Source organism: Pleurodeles waltl, chromosome 4_1, assembly GCF_031143425.1.
Source record: "Pleurodeles waltl isolate 20211129_DDA chromosome 4_1, aPleWal1.hap1.20221129, whole genome shotgun sequence".
Taxonomy (NCBI): domain Eukaryota; kingdom Metazoa; phylum Chordata; class Amphibia; order Caudata; family Salamandridae; genus Pleurodeles; species Pleurodeles waltl.
This window is the reverse complement of record NC_090442.1, coordinates 672,563,123-672,575,306: the sequence shown is the minus strand read 5'-3', so window position 1 is coordinate 672,575,306 and position 12,184 is coordinate 672,563,123. Positions and strand designations below refer to the sequence as shown.

The following is a 12,184-nucleotide window of genomic DNA, read 5'->3' as shown; positions in this document are numbered from 1 at the left end:
CTGTTCCTGTCGAAATCCACCATGACCATCTGCAGAGTCCGACAAGGATCCTCTCTCAGCCCAACCCTTTTTAACATCTACATGGCGCCGCTCGCCAACATCGTCCACTCTCATGGCCTCAACATTGTTTCCTACATGGACGACACCCAATTGATCCTCTCTCTCACCAAGGACCCCGCCACCGCTAAGATCAACCTCCACAACGGACTGCATGCCATCGCCAACTGGATGGAGACAAGCCGCCTCAAACTGAACTCGGATAAGACGGAGATCCTCATCCTCAGCTCCAACTGCTTCGCCTGGAACGACTCCTGGCGGCCAGCCACCCTAGAAACCGCACCAATCCCCACCACCCACGCACGCACGCAACCTTGACTCCATAATAGACTGATCGTTCACCATGACCCAGCAAGTCAACTCCGTCTCATCCTCATGTTTCATCACCCTCTGCATGCTTCGCAAGACCTTCAGATGGATCCCCATCGAAACCAGAAGAACGGTCACCCACGCCCTCGTGTTAAATAATAATCCGAGATGTATTTGCCTCAGACTTTATTTCTGCGTATTCCATTAATATTGCCATGTGCTCGACAAAGCTGACTCTTCATTTAAACTGTGTAAGTTGACTTCCCTGTGAACTCAGTTTTTGTCTAAAACCATTTCCTTCTCTGGGCCTCTTCACTTATCTAACCAAGCTGACTTTCAGGATACCGAGCCACAGCTGTATCCTTCTTATCATTGTGCACGAACAGAACTGTACCTCTTCCCACCGCATTCCAGGGGCCTCCTGCAAGGGATATCCTCGTAAATTATCAAACCAACTGTGATAAGACTGACATTTGACAAATGAACTGTCACTTTGCCGTGTATTAGCAGGATACTCCCGAGACAGTGGGAGTACAAGCAGGAAAGACTAATCAAATGTATGTACGTCAGCAGGATGCTCTCGGGTTAAAAGGAGAACTGTTTGAAGCTTTTGTGTTCGCCAGATATGGAGGGGTGGCTTCCTGGCTGAAGGGGGGCAGCTTAACTATATAAGATTGTACGCTGCAGAATGAAGCAGCCAGCCTCCGTAGGAAAGTCATTCAGACTGTCCTGGGACACTGTGCTCAGCTCGAGCTATTATCTGTTTTGCTAATAAAACTTTTCTCTTCCTCATCAGTCGTGACTCCGCCTGTTGTGTTCTTTGCTGGTAAGAGACCCTGAAGGCCTAGGGTGTCCCCTCCACCGCTGGGAGAGGTGAGCCTGCCTTTCCCGGTTCTTCAGTTGGCGCCCGAACAGGGACTCCATCAGTGGCACCCGCCGTCTACTCGGAAGGAGGAGGAGGTTCACTGCAGGACTACCAAAGGGGGCGCCCCACAACTGATTTGGGAAGTATCTTTTTCCTCGTGGACCTGCGGTACTCCAGCGGTGCTCCCCCCTCTTTGTCTCAACGGGCGCCGGCGGCTCTGCCCTGACTGGAGTTCCTGACATAGCTGGCCCTGAGTTCGGAGTCCTGACTGAGGAGGAAGACAAGAGTAAGGTAAGGACAGGGTTAACCCCTGTCTTTTCTGTGTCTGTCTGGTAGGTGTTATTCGATCTTTGCAAAGACCGAAGTCAGTGGATGTTTTGTAAAATAATTAACTGTCATAATATATAGATTGCATATTTGCTTCCGTTGTTTGTTTTCCATCCACTGATACTAAGTTACAACTGTCTGTTTAAAATAATGCCGGCATTCAGTAAATTAAGGAAATGGTGCTGTTTTTGTTGTCAAGCGGACTCCCGCTTGGAGGAGTCTTGTCCGGCTCCTCCAATTGGAACTCCTTGCCATGAAATGTATGTAAAACACGGGGTGGGAAGTATAATATGGACTGACATATGGCGTAAAAAGACTAGGCATAGTGCTGAATTACAGTGGCCACTGCATGGGACTTTTGATGAACTGAAAATTGATTTTTTTAGAAGAAAGATTATTTGCAACCAAAAGTAGGCCTGGTATGTTTGATTCACTCAGGTTATGGCAGAAAGAGGGTAGACAAAAACGAATTAAAGCAGCAAAGGATGCTAAGAGACATAATGCAAAATCAGATGCTGAGAAAGCCCAAGAATATGACCGGCAGAATGCAGAGCAGGGATGGGCCCAGATAGATAGAAGACACCAGTTAGATACAGACAGGATATATGTGGTTCAACAAACACCTGAAAAAAAGAAAAGAGACTCCGAAAAGGATCCTCTCATGCAAGATGTCCTAGACTGCCCCCCTGTTTATACCCCGACAATATATCCAGCTTTACCCCCAATTGCTCAGATGCCCCAGCCATTAGGTTCACCATTGAATGCAGTAACATTTGCCCACCCACCACAATCTGAACACCAGAGACCCCCAGCATCAGCTCCAGTGACCCCCAGGTCAGACCCCCCAAGCACTTTAGCCCCCTTACTACAAATAAAAGACGAGAGCTCAGACGATGATGGCCTCACAATATCACCTCCCCCAGGACGTCCACGACGCAATAAACTGACAGAAGAAAGGAAAATTAACACAATGTTGCATAAATATATCTTAACACAGCCAAGCCTGGAGACTATTTGGCAGAATTTTGCTCAGTTCCAAGCAGTACAACAGGCAGACATGATACAACGTATGTGTGAGATACTAATGGAAAAATGGGACGAAAATTTAGATAGCAATCCCCCCTTGCAGGTACTCAGAATAAAACAGGAGGTAGCCACAGGCTATCATCAGGGAAAGGACCTTAAGGACTACCTCCGTCAGCTGTTAAGTTATAGGAAGAACTATCACCACAAGAGGGATAAAGAAACAGGTTCAGCCAGTCCTTCACGTATTCCTTCCACTCACACAACACAGCACCCCTTAAGGGAAGTCCCACTCAGCTACGTTCCAGCCACAGGAGAGGGTGCCGCGGTAGTGCCCGCTCACTGGAAACAACAATTTGTGTACCAGCAATGGGATAGAACAGAGGTCCTAGCGCTAAAAGCCCACTTGCCTGACCCACGCAAGAATCCTGCCGGCTTCTATAAAGAATTTTCCCAAATAATAAGTCCACAAATATTGACTCTCATGGACATTAAAATGTTGTTTGGTACCCTTGTACCACAGGATATCTGGAAGACTATCATACAGAAAGACTATCCTGTTGAGCTAGGCGGTACCTGGGATCAACTGGACCACGAGGACAAAGACAGGAAGCCTGGTGACAAGCCGGGAGCCTTAATAGTAGCTCTCCCTGACAGACTTCTTACGCTTATACAGAAGTCCTTGCCCCCGCGATTAGTAGACTGGGATAGAATAGATACATGTAAACAAAAGAAAGACGAACACATAGCTGACTTTTTCTCTCGGTTTGAAAGGGCATACACTGACTTTAGTGGACAAGACACCTCTACCGAAGGTGGTATGCGGCTGTTTGTAGATAAATTTGTAAATTGCATATCACCTGAGGTGGCCTCAAAAATTCGGTTGACTGAGAGTACCTGGTCGACAAGCACTCCCATTGAGATACTTAATATGGCCCAATATTACGAGAATAGGGTTCATGAAGAGAAGGACAGAAAAGACAAACAAACAAAAGAGTTAAAAACTAAAATTCTAGTACAGCAGGCGTACCCCCAGAATAGGTCAATTCCCCATGGACCTCAGTACCAAAATAATGGTCCCAACAGTTATCAGCCCCGCTATTCCCTGAGCTACAATCAGTGTGCCTATTGTAAAGAGGAAGGTCATTGGAAAAATGATTGCCCAAATAAAAACGGGTTTGCGCCCCAGACAAGAGGTAGAGGAGCGCCCCGTGGAGCACCCCGAGGTAGAGGACGGGGAGGTCCCCCACAGCAGGGACCTAATAGAGCCCATCAACAGCAAAATATAGCAGCCGCTGAAAATTACTTTGACAATAGTTCTGCCCAACGCCAGTATTATAATGATAATTATGATCCGGAAGAAGGTCAGGGCTTCTATTCCTGCTAGGACAGCTTAGGACAAGGGAGGATAGGACCCGTCCCAATCCCAGTTAAACAGAATGGCCCACATGTAGAAGTACAACTAGATGGTACTTCTAAGAATTTTTTAATTGACACTGGAGCCACTAAGAGTTCTGTTATGAAGGATGCGGTCCCTGGGGTCCCTTTGTCCAGCAATACTAACGTGTCTGTAGGATTCTCTGGCGTCCCAGTGATTAACCCCGTATCCAAGCCACTGGAACTCACAATTGGTCCCTACACTGTTGATTCTCCTCTAATACTTACCTCTGGTTGTAGTGAAAATTTGCTAGGTCTCGATTTACTGAAAAGATTACACGCCACTATATATTGTTCCCCTGATGGCGTGTACGTCACCATGGGTCCTCACGTGACACCCACCCAGTTCATAGCGTTACCACTCCCGCCTGAGCTAGAGATGCTCCCCGCTACACTTTGGGCTTCAAACAATGAAGATGTGGGCTGCCTTGATATCCCCCCTTTCTCCATCAAGTTAAAAGAGCATGCACTACTTCCCCGTCTGCCACAGTACAAGTTACCACATCACACTGAACAGGCCCTCAAGGACATTATATTGCAGCTGATTGATAAAGGGGTTGTTGAAGAGACCAGAGGTAATACATGTAACAGCCCCATACTCCCAGTACTCAAAAAGTCCGCTGATTCTTCCCATCAGCCCGGCCTACGCTTTGTGCTTGACCTTCGAGCAGTTAATAAAGTAGTGGAGCCTCAATTCCCTGTTGTACCCGACATTACCACCCTCCTAACAATGATACCCTCCACTGCTACCTGGTTCTCTGTAGTTGATCTCAAGAATGCATTCTTTAGCATACCCATTCACCCGGACAGCAGACACATTTTTGGATTCTCCCTGGGCGGTCGCAGTTTCCGATTCTGTCGCGCACCTCAGGGGTACACGGAATCACCCAGTGTTTTTAGCCAGGTGCTCAAGGGACAGTTGGATTCCTTTCAATTCCCCGCTGGTTCCGCCCTGGTACAATATGTTGATGATCTCCTTATTGCTTCTGACTCCCAAGAAAATTGCAAAAAAGACACAGTTGCACTTCTCACTCATCTATCCCAACACCATCACAAAGTATCCCTCACTAAATTACAGTATTGTCAACAGCAGGTTACCTATCTTGGTCACCTGCTGTCGAAGGAGGGATGTACACTTACCCCGGCCCGGGTACAAGCCATACGCAATATACCTGTCCCCACAACACAGAGGGAGGTCAGGGGATTCATTGGCATCACATCTTTTTGCCGCCAATGGATACCTAATTTTTCTCTCCTTATCAAGCCTTTCTTAGCACTCACCCACAAAGACTGCCCGGACACCGTTGTCTGGAATACTGAATGCCAGTCCAGCTTTGAAGATTTGAAGGACGCTCTCTGTTCAGCCCCTGTGTTAGGCACGCCTGACTATCATAAGCCCTTTACATTGTTTGTAAGTGAACATAACGGTTGCTCTCTCTCAGTCCTGACACAAGAACATGGTGGCAAACAGCGACCATGTGCTTATTTTTCAGCCCTTCTGGATCCTGTTGCCAGGGCTCTTCCAAGCTGCCTACGGGCTGTAGCTGCAGCCGCAGTAGCAGTGCGCCAATCAGCTGGAATAGTTATGGATACTTCATTATTATTGTTGGTCCCACATGCCGTTGATGCCCTACTTAACAAAACTAAGACACAACACCTTACAAATGCCCGCCTGACCAGTTATGAGTTAACACTTCTTGCCAGTCACATCACCATCAAAAGATGCACTACCTTGAATCCCGCAACGTTATTACCCCTGACTGAAAGCTCTGAAGATACACATACTGATATAAATGACTGCATTATCAGGACAGAGGAGGAAACGAAAGGAAGGGTAGATCTGCAAGACACGCCTCTAAGTAACCCCCAAGGCACCTTGTACATTGATGGTTCATGTCTCAAATTACCTGATGGCACCACATCAGCTGCATATGCTATCACAACACTAACGGCAGTAGTTGAAGCACGTCGGATACCACATAATTCAGCACAAGCGGCTGAGTTAGTGGCACTGATTAGAGCCTGTGAAATAAGCACAGATTTAGATGTCAATATCTACACTGACAGTCAATACGCGTTTGGAGTGGCACACAATTTTGGCAGATTGTGGGCAGAAAGAGGCTTTCTCACATCACACGGCACCCACATACAACATGGGGGGTTAATACACAGACTGCTCTCCGTTCTAGCCCTGCCACGGACCATGGCCATTGTGAAATGCAGCGCACACAGAAAGATCACTGATCACGTAGGGAAAGGGAACGCCTTTGCAGATCAGGTAGCGAAGGAAACAGCACGTCAGATGAAAAACAAGATGTATGTAGCGGGACCAGCCAGATGGGTCCCAGATAACGGGATGTTTGAGGACACGGTAGAGAGTGTGAAAAGCATACAGGCAGAAGCGACGGAAGTTGAATTGGCATCATGGAAGGAGACACACGCGAGGTTTAATGAAGAAACAGGGTGTTGGACAGACTTGTCAGAAGCCCAGAGATGGATGCTTCCTGATGGGTATGTCCTTCCTGTAGTGACAATGGCTCATGGTCCAGCACACATCAGTCCAGCAGGGATATGCAAACTTCTTGCCCCTGTCTGGTACAACAAAAACATTCCAAAGGCAGCTGAGAAGTTGGTTAAACACTGTATGATTTGCATGCAACACAATCCTGGCAAGGGCATTAAAGTACCTCCCGGCCATTTCGCGCCCCCTGATTATCCATTTGAAGCTATACAGATGGATTACATCGAAATGGAAAGATGTAACAATTTGAAGTATGTATTGGTGGTCGTCTGCATGTTTAGCAAATGGGTAGAAGCCTATCCTACAAGGGATAACACAGCCCTTACAACTGCTAAGGTACTCTTGAAAGAGTTCTTTCCCCGGTTTGGAATGCCTCGAATTGCATGGTCAGACAATGGCAGCCATTTTACAGGTCAGGTGATGAAAAAGGTGTGTGAAGGATTGGGAATTAGACAGAAATTCCATGCTGCCAACCATCCACAAGCTGCAGGACTAGTTGAGAAATATAATGGTTCACTCAAATTGAAGTTGTCCAAAATATGTGCTGACAAAGGCATATCGTGGCCTGATGCTCTCCCCCTGGCCCTGTTGTCACTTCGGGCTACACCACATTCCAAGTCAGGTCTCTCGCCATATGAAGTGGTCATGGGGAGACCGGCTAATGTGTGGGGAGTTCCAAGGCCAAAGAAATACTCAGATTTACCATACCCTGTATTGATGGATTACCTCAATGAACTCACTAACTCTTTACGTCTCATTCATCAGCAGGTGAAGGATATTCTGCCACCATTACCTCTTACTCCAGGCCACTGTATCGAGCCTGGTGACTGGGTCCTCACCAAGAATTTCCAGCGCAAAAAGAGTCTCGAGCCCCGGTGGAAAGGCCCCCGCCAAGTACTCCTTGCTACCAGGACTGCTGTGAAAGTCGAGGGAGCAAAGAATTGGATCCACGCTTCACACTGCAAAAGGGTACCTTTGCCCTTACCATACGATCAGTGGGTGAAAGAGGGTCAAGGTGACGACGAATGCGAGAAAGTACCCACTTTTGTTCCTTTCAGTGACGCGCAGATAGAGTGGACAGCCACCCAGGAGGAGAGTGATTCGGTCCTTCGGGGAGCGACACCTGAAGGTGTTCCAGTTGTTCCCTTGTTTCCGGATCAGACTGAGCCTGGTTCTGCGAGATATGACCTCCGCAAACATCACCAACATTGAATAGATGATTCATCGTTTACCTGTTGCATCCAGCCAAACATTCGCTGCAGGGCCGTGATTTTGTCCGGTGTGGCGGACCAGAGAGTGTCAATAGGACTGCTGGAATCACCCACCGGTGGAGCAACCACCAGTCACGGGCAGCACCTAGGGGAGGCTGAGTGGCACGCAGGTACTGAATAACTAAATTTGATATTGATCACTGCCAGTGAGAAGAGCAGACTTGAGAAAGGAAAAGGACTATGTATTCAGATTACGAGAAGAGCGTACAGAGACAGAAACTGAGAAAAATTAAACATTTAAAAAAATTGTTTGGTCCACGTACAACGTGTCTGGCGATAATTGTAGTGCTTCTTGTCATATTAGCGTGCATTGGCTGGACCATCCACACTGCTACAGAGAAAAGACAGCCTCCTACGCCAACGTCTGCGCCCATGCATACACATGTATCTCTACCACCTGAGATACATGCCAGGAGTCAAGAATATGACAATAATACGTTCATCCAGATGCTACATCAACATCAACTTGTTACAAACTTGACAGACTGTTGGGTTTGTGGTCATTTTCCTCACACGGCTGCTCATGCATTTCAGTTTCCAGTCTTTCCTGTAACGGCTGCCTACACTTGTTCCTTAATGTCCAATGTTTCAATACAGACCCCCCTACCCGGTTCTAGGCCTGTGAGACGACCCGGTATCATAACGAACAACACACTCTTTGAAGACTTTATCCTTCAGTTTCAAGCCAAGATACACATCGCGTGCAATTGTACGGATTCTCCAACAATGCGTAGGATCATGACCTTGCCCCGCTATCCACTCATGGAATATACATTTGGTCCGGTCTCCATGAAACCAAAAACAATATCTATCAGACCTCGGCAGGCCCCGCTCTGTATCTGCGGACAAGGACGCATACCTGTCGGAGTCAGTGTCTGTAATGCGACCATCACGTACAACACCTCCACCCCTTACCTCAATGCACCTACAGGACTATACTTTGTATGTGGGAGTAAGGCCTACACCTGGCTGCCACCTGGTTGGAGCGGCATTTGCTATATTGCCTTCCTTCTCCCACCAACGTTCAACAAGCCACCTACGTATCATCGACAAAAAAGAGATACTGTAGACCAAACAGACACTTCCGCACAGCTGTTCATGGATATAACAAAAGGACTGCTACCCTTTTGGGGGCCCTCGGTGAACAGTCTGCAAATACGACGACTAACGCGAGTCTTGGAGGCTACGATAAATGAAACAGCTGGAGCACTTGCCAATAACACCGCAGAACTCCAAGCTACCAGGATGGTAGCTCTTCAGAACAGAATGGTGCTTGACGTCATACTAGCAGATAGGGGTGGAGCTTGTCGCATCATAGGGGCCAGCTGCTGTGTTTATATACCAGATAATTCACCCTCAGTATTTGCAGCCATTTCAAGATTACATAAAATAGCATCGGTTATACATGAGGACAACGGTACGCCTTGGTCTTGGACTTCAGGTCTGTGGCAGGTGTTGGTCTCCTGGGGTTGGAAGGTTTTGATATTCCTGGCTATCATAGCTGCCACATTCTTCACATGCTGTCTATGCGTACAATGTGGTCCTGCATTGTGTGGGGTCTGTGCTTCGATGTTAACACCCAAACCCACCAATATCAAAGAGCATACTGAGCGACTAATGCTTCAACAACAAATTGATGAGCTTCTAAAGATAGAAGTGAACTGAACAGAAATTTGCCTCGCAATGGCAAAAGGAGGGATTGTTAAATAATGATCCGAGATGTATTTGCCTCAGACTTTATTTCTGCGTATTCCATTAATATTGCCATGTGCTCGACAAAGCTGACTCTTCATTTAAACTGTGTAAGTTGACTTCCCTGTGAACTCAGTTTTTGTCTAAAACCATTTCCTTCTCTGGGCCTCTTCACTTATCTAACCAAGCTGACTTTCAGGATACCGAGCCACAGCTGTATCCTTCTTATCATTGTGCACGAACAGAACTGTACCTCTTCCCACCGCATTCCAGGGGCCTCCTGCAAGGGATATCCTCGTAAATTATCAAACCAACTGTGATAAGACTGACATTTGACAAATGAACTGTCACTTTGCCGTGTATTAGCAGGATACTCCCGAGACAGTGGGAGTACAAGCAGGAAAGACTAATCAAATGTATGTACGTCAGCAGGATGCTCTCGGGTTAAAAGGAGAACTGTTTGAAGCTTTTGTGTTCGCCAGATATGGAGGGGTGGCTTCCTGGCTGAAGGGGGGCAGCTTAACTATATAAGATTGTACGCTGCAGAATGAAGCAGCCAGCCTCCGTAGGAAAGTCATTCAGACTGTCCTGGGACACTGTGCTCAGCCCGAGCTATTATCTGTTTTGCTAATAAAACTTTTCTCTTCCTCATCAGTCGTGACTCCGCCTGTTGTGTTCTTTGCTGGTAAGAGACCCTGAAGGCCTAGGGTGTCCCCTCCACCGCTGGGAGAGGTGAGCCTGCCTTTCCCGGTTCTTCACTCGTCAGCAGCAGACTGGAGTATGGCAAAACATACTACTCGGGAACAACGGCCAAGCTCCAGAGAGAACTTCAACGTATTCAGAACGCCTCTGCACGCTTCATCCGCAACATCCCACGCCACAAACACATCTCAGCCCACCTCCGAGACCTTCACTGGCTCCCCGTCAACAAGAGGATCGTCTTCAAACTCCTCATCCACGCTCACAAGGCTCTCCACAACACATGCCCTGCCTACCTCAACGAACATCTCAGCTTCCCGCCAACTCCGCTCAGCCAACCTCGCTACCGTCCCCTGCATCCATCGTACCGCAGCCGGCAGCAGATCCTTCTCCCACCTCGCCGTCAAAACCTGGAACTCCCTCCCCATCGACCTACGTCTGACCAAAGACCTCCTGACCTTCAGGAAAAGACTCAAGACCTGGCTATTTGAGCAGTAGCAACCCCCCCCCCCGCATCGCCTTAAGACCCTAAAGGGTGAGTAGCACGCTTAACAAGTGATTGATTGATTGATTGAACAACTGTGTAGAAACACAAGACTAGTATGGCTATGAAGGTATTACAATGAAAGCTTAAATGACACACTTTTTTTTTTTTCTTTCTCAATATGTGTGTACAGAATTTTGTCTACATCTCATTGTGGTCTATTACATTTTTGCTGTTAACATATAATTCGAAGAGTAGTGACAAACTGAGGTGATTGAATTCCAGGAAGATTGTGACCAGCAAATGTTCAACCAGTTGGTTCCTCAGACATTCATTTGTCTTGCATTTTCCAGTTGCACAGACTTAGCTGGCTGTCTCACTTATGAAAACAAAAGTGACAAGGAAATGCTTAGATCAATGTCAGCCACTAGTAAATGACTTAGGATGCAGTTATAGCCCAATGTTGAAGGCAGAAATCTATTTTGGGCAGTGTACTACAATTGAATAGTACAGAAGACTACATAATGGGAAATCTAAACTGAAGCTGGCAGGCATGGGAGTTGTTTGTGTGTGATATGGATAAATTTTATTGATTCTAGAAAAGTGTCTGGGCCATTCCAGAGCTAGAATATCCAAACAAGTCTGACCCGCGAGATTATACTGTGTTTTGTAAGGCTACCTGACTTTCGGTTTAAAGTTCCAGGAGAAGGAGCAGAGCTCTGTCCATTTGTCCTTCATGCTGAGCAGCTAGTTCTTCTTCTTTTTTTTTTTTTTTTTTTTTTTCCATAAGTTTTCTGTTTACTGTATAATAATGTGATGGAGCCGGGTTTCTTAAATCTGGTGTAATAATCATACAAACCCCACCACTGGTCGTATGAACATGTTTTAGTCAATGTTGAGAAAGTCATAGGAGCCAACAATTACATTCCTTTCCATAAATAGTAAAGACCAGTTGGACTCCACAAGAAATAGTAAAGAGAATTGTATTGAGTTTGAGAATTTATTAACAAATTTAGTTAAATCCAAGTAATTAAGTTTTCAGATTTTAAGCATTGTTATTACAAATTTAAATTGTCAGGAACAGATATTCCAAGGTAAGGAAAAATGAAACATTACGAAGACTTACGCAGAGAATACAAGGTGCAACAAGTGTGTTCCATTAAGCAAACTGCTAACCTAATTAAGCAGGAATACGATGATAAAGGGCATTTGGATGGGAAAGTAGATTAAGATGTCAGTTTCGGAAAACCTAATAAAGGTCTCCGACAAGAGAATATTAATGCTTAGGCATTAAGCCTTTGCACTCTGGAAGTGTAGCTCAGCAGAGGTGAGAAGGGTCTTTATTTTGAAGACAGCAAACATCTCTCTAATCTAAGGAACACATTATTATTATTATTCTTCACCAAGGCATTAGGTTGTAAAATTACATCTTCATATTACTTCAAGTTCTAAGAGGAGGTAAAATCGCCTCTCACAAAGGACAACATAATAATCCATGC

The 12,184-nt window shown here is 46.3% G+C and overlaps 1 protein-coding gene across 2 annotated transcripts in view; it reads left to right on the top strand.

The window, feature by feature from the left end:
- SLC35E3 (solute carrier family 35 member E3) overlaps nucleotides 1–12,184 on the top strand; it is a 70,892-nt gene that overhangs the window by 27,479 nt on the left and 31,229 nt on the right. The window contains exon 2 of one of the 2 annotated variants that reach the window (XM_069229183.1): nucleotides 7,305–7,751. The exons of the other annotated variant lie outside the window; for it this stretch is intronic. Coding sequence (XP_069085284.1) covers nucleotides 7,305–7,751 — 447 coding nt within the window. Of the gene's footprint in view, nucleotides 1–7,304; nucleotides 7,752–12,184 lie in introns of those variants that run through there. 2 annotated transcript variants of the gene reach the window in all.